Genomic DNA, 11,153 nt, shown 5'->3' on the forward strand with positions numbered 1-11,153 from the left:
TTATATATATAAGCAACGTTAAAACCAAAGTAGTAATACAAAATACATTAATTTAATAAAATATTAATGGGAAGTAATTTTGATAGAACAATATTATTATATGATAAAGATAATATATATTTATATCAAATATATCAAATATTATATCAAATATTATATGATAAAGATAATATATATATATCAAATATATTTTGTCATTAGCGTTTTTAACATATTTGCCTTTTTAAAAACACAATGTTAAAAAATAATTACTATTAAAAAATAACTATTCATTTAATAATTGGAAAGTTAACTCAAAAGAAAGCAACTATCAATTAGTCGCACCGTTTTGATTAGATTTTACTAATTCTTTTCCAATTATTCTAAGATCGTAAAAAAATCTACCATATTTAGACATTTGCAGAATTGCACAAACAAATATTCACCATTTCTAAGAAGATTTACTCAACTAAAGTAAAGTATTAAAGTACTTAACACTTTAATTTCGATGATTGTTTTAATCTCACCATGTAAACGCACTATAATTTGGTTTTTATTTTTTATGTATCATATATATCATACGATCATACGATCACACCCTAACGATCATATAACACAATATATCAAATTTTTGAGCTGTTTGTGTAATTTTATTATAAAGAAATTTTGAATAATTATGGAAACTCTATTGCATATGTTTTTATATGTTTACAATTTGGCGGTTGTTTCACCTAAATTTTTGGCTAATAGTTCAAAGGGAATAAAATAAATGGATCCTAATATAATTGAATTTATTGGTGAGAAGTCAGAAATTAGTATAATACCAAGTTTCAATTTCGATCCGCTGCATTTAATATCTGGTACAATTGGACCTTTTCGTGCTGGTCTACCAGTATATGTTCCATTATGGTTAGCCGTACATTTACGTAAACAGCAGAAGTGCCGAATAGTGCCACCACAATGGATGGATATTGATACATTAGAAACAATCAAAGAGGAGGAAAAAATGTCAAAGTACTGATAAGTTTTTTAAATTCATTTTTTATAGTGTTTGGTGTGATTCGGTCAGTTCAATTTTAGGTTTTTTACAAAGATGCCTGATGAACACTATATGATTGTGACACAGTTGATAATGAATGCTGCACCAGCTGATGTTCCACGTTGCGATGAAATTCGAACTATTATAAAAGATATATATGATATTCGAGAATCTAAATTACGTGCTTCGATCGATGCTTTTATTAAAGGTGAAGGAACTTATGCTAAACTTGATAATTTAACGTTGCTGGAGATACATAGTGTGCGACCAGTACTTCCACATGCATTAGATCATATATCAAGATACCAACGTGCTGCACTCGCCACGCAAAAAGATACAACTGGATTAGGTCTAAATAGCACTGCGAACACGAGTGCTTTTTTTACACAGTAAAAATAATTGGCACGTGATTTTTGATAATTATAATTGCTTATAGTGCAATTATGTATAGTGCTAAGCACTAATTATAGTGCATAGTGCTTATTAAGTTTGCCAAAACATTTATAAAACGATCGCGGAGACAACAGGTCAACACGTATATGTTGTAGCCTGCTGCGACCTGCTTGTGAAATCCCTTTTGGAGGTGTCAAACGGCAGTTGGTTGTTGATACCGACGAGTGGCTCTAACAGATAGACTCAACCGTTATTGGAACCTATAACACGTATATAACATCAATAATTGATATGACAAGGCAAAACAAGTTGGCTAATGTAGAAATGATTATTTTTAAGTACAATTAGTATAGGTATTAATTTTTTAAGTAATTGTATATTAATTTGTGCATCAATATTCATGTTAAGATTATATACATATAGAAGACTTAATTACTTTTATTGTAAGAATTAAATTATTAAAAAAATGAAATTATTAAAGAAATATGATATTTTTTTTTGTATTAAATGCAATATATGTATATTGTATTTCTACAATTAATTAAAAATATATTTTTATATTAATATTGTTTTGTTTTTTTTTCCGTATCATTGTTTATAAATGTGTTGTAAATATTTATTTATTTGTGAGTTAACATCGAAATTAAGTGAGAATAGGTAATTTCGTATATTAAACTTTAGCATATTAGCATATCCTGCGGAATATTTGTTAAATACCAACTGTTAGATGATCTGCTGGTAGTGTATTTGCAATTTTTTAGGAATGATTTCTGAAAACCATTTGTGTGTATGACCTTAGCCTCAGCAAGAATTTCATATACTTAAGAATTACAAAGAGGTCAATAATATATTATATACGTTGTAAAACTTTGAGGTCTACATGAATTTTTAGACATAATAAGCATAGTATAATAATAATCCATGCATTGCAGATCAAAAATAAAGACTATGCTAGACTATAATGTCCAGTATACGCATATACTTAAATTACAAGATATTAGGCCGATTTCCTATTATCATAAAATGTCCGGAAGAATTGGTGAACATGCGATAGTATTAAAAACAGTTTCTTAAACTGTTAACAGTTTAAGAAACAATAAAGCGGAAATTCAATCTAACATACATATCGTTATAACCCATACATTAAGACCTTTGAAACTTGGTTGTGCAACTTAATGTCTGTATCGCTGTCTATACGGATAAGACCGTTGGTAAAATGTATAAGATTTACAGAAAAAAATATACAGATAATTTCCAAAAAAAATATCTATAGATGAATTGAAGAAATAATATTGCCACATTGTCACTAAAAGGATAGATAATATTTTAATTCAAAATGCTATTTATTTTTTAAATGGTTCGATATTATTTTCAGACACACCTTAATTTCGCAAAAGTCTTAATTTCATCTTTTTTTCAGCGAAATTAAGTTGTTTTTTCCATACAAAATTCTGTTTTGAGGTTAGAACGAAATTAAGCAAAAAGTGGCCTTAATTTTGTTGATAGGGTTGAAATTAAGGGACATTTCAAATGCAATTATGCGTAAAATGAGTTTTAAGCAAAAGATAAAAGTTGACATAACGAAAAAGTGACATTTTTGTTTAAAAAAATGTCAATGACAGTTGACTTTTATAAAACCGGGAATTATTTTGAAAGCAGTGCTAATTTTTCAATTTGAATATAGAGAAAAAACTGCAATTGTTATTGTTAAAATAAAGTAAAAAATATTAATTCAGATACTTGAAGTCTACTAAAGTTAATAAAACTACTGAATGCCATCCTTTATAGTTATAATAATCAACTTTTAAAATTTCCCAGACACAAATGATGTTTGAAGCATGTAATTTTAAACATTCGATTTGTAAACAAAAAACATATGATTTTCTTAATTTGGGGCAGTATGAACACTTTCGATATTAACTTAATTCCATTTTTACGAAATTACGGAAATTTGTCTGTCTGAACATATTATAATTCAAATAATCCTAACAATAAAGAGAGCAAACAAAGAACAGATGTGAAAAAAATGGTTGATATGCACCCTTTTATCTGTTTAGGCAGTTTAATTATGCTTACATTTATAATTATCGAAACTAATTAGCATATTTTTTTATAGTTTTTGTAAGTGTGATAATGTAAACATACAATTAATAATATAATATAATATGTTTTGAAACAATAGTAGCTGAAATATTGCTTTTTGTTTAAAAGAATTTTTTTTAATTAAATTATATTTATGAGCTATTTAAATGTATTTTTTTAAATACATAATGAAGGTACTTTAAAATTATGTGCATATGTACATATATTCATAAATGTCAAATCTCACTATTATGAACAATAAAATATTCGGACAGACAGACATCAGAATCAGTATCAGGTTAGCTTGTTTTTTATTATATAAAAAATTATAAAAATAAAAGCATTTTAAAACATAAGAAGCATTTCATACTTTAATTATTTTTAACATACACTTTCAGATTAATAATAAAAAAGTATAGATAAAATATTTTAAATATTTTAACAAACAGCTGTTTGTGAAGCTATGTTTACTGTGTAAAACAATGAATGACACAACAAAAGGAACGCAAAATAAACATATTTTGTTCAGTTGCTACTGCTTCGCGCATATTTTTAAGTAATTATATATATAATATTAGTTAATTAATAACAAAATGGAACAAGAACAAGATAGTCGGAAAAGTAATGGATACATGAGCAGTAAAATTCACTTTTCAAAAGAAGTTAAAAATGCCATAGACAAAGTAAGGCACAAGTGTTTTTAGACAACAACAACTTGACACATTGGCAAATATTAATAATGAACCAAATATTATTTAAAAATAGGTATTGAAATCTGATGATCCTATGGACTCAACAGATTTTAACACAGTGGATTACATTAATCAATTGTTTCCGAATGAGCAATCTCTCGTCGGCATCGACGACACCATTCAACGCATGCAATGTGAAGTGACATTAATTGATGAAAACATACGCTCCGTTGTACGCGGACAAACAAATACCGGACAAGATGGTCAAATGGCACTTAATGAAGCACAGAAAGTTATAACCTCGCTGTATGAACATATACTTGATGTAAAATCACGCGCTGAACGCACTGAAGAAATGGTCAAGGAAATAACAAGAGATATAAAGCAATTGGATTGTGCTAAGCGAAATCTCACGTCAGCGATCACAGCACTTAAACGTCTACATATGTTAGTCGGTGGAATCGAAAGTTTAAATATGTTTATAGAAAAGCGTTCATATGGCGAAATATTAAATCCACTGCAAGCTATTAGCGAAGTGAATCAACATTTTCAGCAATATTCAGAAATTGATGAAATTAAGGTAATGTGCATGAAGGAAAACTTTTTTATTTCACTTGATTTTATAAAATATTTATTGAAATTAAACTTTACAGAATCTCTCGCAAAACGTTGAAAAAATTCAAATCAAATTAGCTAAACAAATCTCAGAAGACTTTAAAGATGCTTTTTCGGCTAAGTTAAACTCTAAAGACAGCAATGGACAATCACGATTAAGTTTAAATCAATTAAGTGAAGCATGTAAAGTTATTTCTGTGCTGGAGCCAAGAGTTAAAAAGGATTTGTTGAAGTGGTTCATAGGTAATTTACGTGGATGGGTAGTGGGTGAAGGTGGGGGTAGGGGAATAGGGAGAATGGACGGATTGTGCGGTTGGTGGGTTTAGTTGTAAGATTAACCTGGGTCCAAATGGAGAAACCTGACCACCCCTAATTTTAATAAATCTAGATGGTTCTATTATCGTTATTATAATGGGTGTGTCGTGTGTAATCCCTATGAAACCTCCAATTTAAATAGAACTAGATGGTTCTACATTTGGTACTATAATGGGTTTGTCTGCGATATTATTGTCAAATTATGACAATTGTACGCCATGCATTTTCAACGCAGTTCAACGTTTTGAATTATTTTTGTCGCAATCATAAAATTTAAACTTCTTTGAAGTCTTTCAATTTAATTTTATTATTTTTATATTTCCCATTTTCTATTGAATAATATCACAGATTAAACAATATTTATTTTGAATGAAGTACCAACAAACACATGATCCATCTTCATTTGTCACGAAATAGGATCGCATGTCCTGAAAAAATATCTGGCAGATGGATGTACTCATATCGAATACTAATTGTGAGGAACTGAGATAGTTTTTTTTTCTGTAGTATGTGGTATAAACTGATACTTTGGATTGACTCGGTATTGTCGAATTTTTAATATTTATGATGGCTTAAAATATAATAACAACAATTGTAAAAAGGCAATATGTTGGATAGTATGCTCAGGTTCTAATCATTTTATTCCAATATATTAAATATTGTGAATTGTTTTTAAATCAATTATAAAAAGATATAATTCTTGTTTACATTTTTTTTTGTAGCGCAACAACTTGAGGAATACGTGCAACTTTTTCATGAAAACCAAGATATAGCGTGGTTAGATAAAATCGATAAACGATATGCATGGCTTAAAAGACATTTGCTTGATTTTGAAGATAAATTCGGTGATGTGTTTCCATTGGATTGGGAAGTTTCTGAGCGCATAACAGTGGAATTTTGTCGTCTAACACGTCAGCAGTTATCGCAAATAATGGCTAAACGGGTTTCTGAAATTGATGTGCGATTGTTATTATTTGCCATTAATAAGACCCAAGCCTTTGAACAGTTGCTTTCTAAGCGTTTCACTGGTGTTACTCTTGGTTTTGCAATCACCGATAAAACGGCTTCATATACTGAAAATAATGCGGATCTTAATAATACTGCGTTACCCTGTGTATTCCAGGATCAAATTGGCAGTTGTTTTAAATCACATTTAGGAATTTATATAAAGAGTATTGATCGTAATTTAACTGAATTAATGGAAAAGTTTGTAGAACAAACAAAAGAACCATTTAAAATAGCTGAAGCTAAAACAACAGTTTATCCAAGGTAAACATACACATAGTTTATTAACATACTACTTACATACATTAAGCAATTAATAAATATTAATATATATTTTAAAGCTCTGCAGACCTGTTTGTGTTTTATAAAAAATGTATGGTGCAGTGCAATCAGTTAAGTAATGATCAACCAATGTATGACTTGGCCTTGGTTTTCAAAAAGTATCTACGTGAATACGCCGTTAAGGTTCTAGAATTTAGCACACCAAAAATTTTAACAAATTCTACTTCCATAGGTAATTGATACATATGGTATATATCGTATATTTATTATTTAATTAATAATAAACATTATCAATTCTAGGCAAAAGTATGTCGTTGTTAACACGTGATATGCAAAATCTTTCTAGTGCAGCTGGCCAAGTATTTCAAAATTTGTTAAAGGAGGGCGATACACAACGCTTTTCGAAGGACGAATTGATACGTATTTGTTGCGTACTGACTACAGCTGAATATTGTCTTGAAACAGTACAACAGCTAGAGGACAAATTAAAAGAAAAAGTTACATTAGCGTATGTGAATAAAATTGACATGTCAGAGGAGAAGGATGTATTTCATCGGTTGGTATTAAACAAATATTTTTATTTAAAGTACTGTTTATATGATTGCTACTTTTACAATAGTTTTTTTTCAAAACCTCAAGTCATAAGTAAGAAGATTAATAATCAATGTCGAGTTTATTTTTCTTAACACTTTGAGGCAAATTTTTTAAATATCATTTAAAAATGTCTCTCAAAAAACCAATTGCTATTTTAATTTTAGTTCGGAAAAAAATTTCCAATTGTTCTTTAATACCAATGGGTATTAACCAGGTATACTTTCCTTTTCAAAATTAAAATACGTGAAAGATACATTGTGAAACTAAAGAAGGGATAGAAACTTGAAAGCATTTGCTTTAATTTTGATAAAAAAATAAAGTTTTGAATTCTTTAGTTATGGACGAAGTAATAGATTTTGTTTTGCTTAAGACTCAAAACAAAAAAAAAATAATAAAATTTATACAGAAAACAAGATCTAAAATTAAAAAATAAGAATAGAGCTTAAATTTGTATGTAATAATAAAAATAATCTGAATGCATAAACTACATACGTTAAGTTTAAGGTTAGGTTAGGTTATACCGACGACCTCGGGTGAATCCACTTCGACCTATTGGCCTATTGTGTTACTGTGTATATAGAAAAATCTCAGAATTTAAAACTACCTAGAACTTTTAACAAAGCGTAAACGCTATTGTCAGGTCTAAACCGTTGAGTCGCCGCCGTGCATGAACTGGGCAAAAACATAGTAGATGAGAGGTTCCCTAGTATACAGGCTACTTTACAGTAATCTGTAAGTAAATCTACCAAAAGATCGATATCTTTACGGGGTATCTTAATGAGAATTTTGAATTTCCTTTTATCGGAACGTGGCCAGAACGTGCATACAGATGCCTACATGTCGTTGAGTTTTCCTATCTTTTATTAAAAATTTTAGTACGTTAAGTTTAATCATTTAAATTTTTATAAATGATATAAAGCAGCTTGATAGGTAACAAGATATTTAGCGAAATATATTCCAATAAATCATGTTGATTTAAATGGTAAAATTTCTTTGCAGAACTTGAAAACAGACTCCAGATTTTATTTAAATTCATTCGTATTTGATAAAATATTAGATAAGATGAAATATGAAAGATTACTTTATTGATTATTTCATTGCAAAAATTTTTTATCAGTTACTACGATATAAAAATAAAAAAATGTCCATAAATTTCCCAGGGAACTGAAATTGTTTCTCCTCACTAATGTGAATAACTAGGGGCCATGTTATGCAGAGTGTCTCGGGCACGGCATGAGTACAATTGTTGTTTTCAATGCAAATTTTAAATTTGAGAATGAGTGAAAAAACAATATGGCCGTTCAAACTCCGGCATGAGAGCCGGCGTATTTTTGCCCCGGCACTAAGGCAAAACAGTGTTGTTTAGTAATAAATTTCAAAATTTGCGCCTTTTAGGAGCAAACTACTACAATTCTAGTACGTTTTGGAGAAAAAATGGCAGTAAGCAACATAGCATTTTTTTTATAAATCGCTAATAATATAATTATTAAACTTTCCGATTTTAAAAAAACGCATAAGTACTGTGAACAATTATTATAAGATAATGTAATAATAAATTAACATTATTACAGCCTCTATGAGTTTTTTCATGCGAGTTATTTTTGGTGGCAAATTGAAAGTGAGCATATCTAAATTTCCTTTTAAATTTAGGCACAACCAAGAAGTAGTAAAAATACAAAATTGGCAATACTGATGTGACACTCTGCATAACATGCATTTTCGGCATAGCCCGAATGAGCGTAATTTGCCGTGCCCGAGACACTCTGCATAACATGGCCCTAGCAAAATATTATTATCACTTAGCTACCAAACAAAGCTACCAAATTAGTTCAATTCATCTTGAGCTAGTAGAATTTTATAAATTAATTTTCGTTGTTGTTTATATTTTATGTTTATATTAAATTAAATTACATTATATCACATCACATCTTCCTTTCATAATGTGCCTAATTAAAGTTAGATTATATTAGAGTTTCAATTATTATCTCTCTCTCTCTCTCTCTCTCTCTCTCTGAGCTGGTCTAAGTTTCTAATACACTCATAACGGACACCCCTCTTAAAGGGATACATAGAATAGGTGGATCAATCTAAAATCAAAAATTCTTGCCATTATTTCAAAGAACTTATTTTCTTTTGGTTCGACACCTCTCTTCAATGAACAAAAGATGACTCACAATAAGTGTCCATTCAAAAGTTATTCATCTATTTTAACAAACATTTAAAACAAATGTGCTAGGAATTAAAATAAATATACTTTTGTATGAATTATATTTATAAGAATTTTCTTTGTAAAATTATTAATTTTTGTACTTTTCTAGAATAATATCGAGTTGTATACAATTACTTGTGCAAGATCTTGAAGCTGGTTGTGAAGCATCTTTGCAAGCCATGTCGAAGATTCAGTGGCAAAGTATAAGTAATGTGGGCGATCAAAGTGCTTTTATTAGTACTATATGCAGTAATTTCAAGCATACAGTACCCGTAATACGTGATACGTTGGCGACATCTCGAAAGTATTTTACGCAATTCTGTCATAAATTTGTCAATACGTTCATACCAAAATTTATTAATGTGCTATATAAATGCAAATTAACGCTGTCGGATGGTTCAAATAATGTGTTAGGTTGCGAACAGTTACTATTGGACACGCATAGTCTTAAAACGGCATTACTTGATCTGCCATCGATTGGATCGAGCGTTAATCGAAAAGCTCCAACGAGTTTTACTAAAGTTGTTATTAAGGATATGACACGTGCTGAGATGATAATTAAAGTTGTTATGACACCAGTTCAACCACCAGCACATTTTACACAGCAAGTTTTAAAGTTATTGCCAGATATAACAATATCGGAATATCAAAAAATATTAGACATGAAAGCTGTTAAGCGTGTAGATCAATTACAATTAATTGATTTATTCAAGCATACAGCATCAACGGCAGCTATTGCAGGCTTATCGGATGATGTAGAGTCTGTACAGGAATTATTAACCTCACCGAATGTGTCTGAAAGCAGTTCAAATATAGAAGTTACACTAAACCTGTCTTCAGAATCATCTGATGTGACTTCAGGCAATAGTAACGGCAATCAGTCTACAGCAAGTACAGTTCCAATATCTACACCTAAACGTAATTTCATCTTCAGTGTCGGCAACTTTACTGGAAGTAGTAACAGTAACACTGATGGTTCTTCAAGTATGAATGATCGTGGCCGTATACGAAAATTAGAGAATCTTATTAAAAAACGTCTACCATAATGAACAGCATATAGTACATAAAGATCGTTTAACATTCCAACCATATTTTGGCTTTCAACCGGAAAAAAGGCAAAAAGAAAATACAAAAATAAATATTTATATAAATTTAGTATGAGTCATAGTATTTATATGTTAATGTGCAATCAAATATTTATACTTTAGCAACTTAAGCAATTTTAGCATCTAACACAAATCAAAATTAATACCTTTTGATGTCTTTTACTATGATGTGTTATTATTTTAAATTAAATTCAATAAAATTTGCACTAATTTTAATTTATTTATTTTTATTTATTATTTTATTAACTTTTGTTTTTAATATACACTTGTTATTGAAGTTTGCAAATTTTTTTAATTTTTCATTTTATTAATTCTTTAGTCTATATTTATGTATTGTATATTGTTACATTTTAAAAACATTGAATATATCACAACAAACTGAATCTGTAATTAGTGGTATTGTTATAAAGAAAGTTCATTACATTTTTCAGGTTAAAATAGACTTGTACTTAATTAAAATCGTGTTCACATAAATAGCAATTATAAATATCTAATATATCCTGTAAATGATCGCTTGTGTATACAATATATATATACATATATATGTGTATATAAATTCGAAATAAATAACAATTCATAAAATATTTTATATTATTTTTAATTTATCGTATAAACTTAACACATTTGGCTATTTTAATAAGAAAATGATTTGTTAATGTATGCATGTCTCAACTCCAAATCCATTAACTGGTATTTATAAAGTAAACCATGTACCGTAAGCAAAAGTTATTAAGTTTCATTTATTAATATTTTGCTATTACATATAACAATAAAGCTGGTCAATCGAGGTTTTCAATTTAAAGTAAGAATAAGCTTATAAGATAATATCAAACTTGATATTA

General features: G+C 28.9%; 2 protein-coding genes across 2 annotated transcripts; both read left to right on the forward strand.

Moving 5' to 3' along the window:
- The first annotated feature begins 666 nt into the window (after positions 1–666).
- Positions 667–1,965, forward strand: LOC119689496 (probable DNA replication complex GINS protein PSF2). The gene is made up of 2 exons (XM_038104330.1): positions 667–993; positions 1,060–1,965. Exons 1-2 carry the CDS (start codon positions 749–751, stop codon positions 1,409–1,411), a joined length of 597 nt encoding a protein of 198 aa, XP_037960258.1. The 5' UTR covers positions 667–748; the 3' UTR covers positions 1,412–1,965.
- A 1,936-nt stretch (positions 1,966–3,901) lies between these two features.
- Positions 3,902–10,461, forward strand: LOC119688108 (vacuolar protein sorting-associated protein 53 homolog). Its single transcript, XM_038102758.1, has 7 exons — positions 3,902–4,176; positions 4,259–4,765; positions 4,839–5,043; positions 5,838–6,384; positions 6,462–6,634; positions 6,703–6,958; positions 9,315–10,461. Exons 1-7 carry the CDS (start codon positions 4,087–4,089, stop codon positions 10,249–10,251), a joined length of 2,715 nt encoding a protein of 904 aa, XP_037958686.1. The 5' UTR covers positions 3,902–4,086; the 3' UTR covers positions 10,252–10,461.
- Positions 10,462–11,153: the final 692 nt, after the last annotated feature.

This window comes from Teleopsis dalmanni, chromosome X (genome assembly GCF_002237135.1).
Source record: "Teleopsis dalmanni isolate 2A chromosome X, ASM223713v2, whole genome shotgun sequence".
In the NCBI taxonomy this organism is placed as follows: domain Eukaryota; kingdom Metazoa; phylum Arthropoda; class Insecta; order Diptera; family Diopsidae; genus Teleopsis; species Teleopsis dalmanni.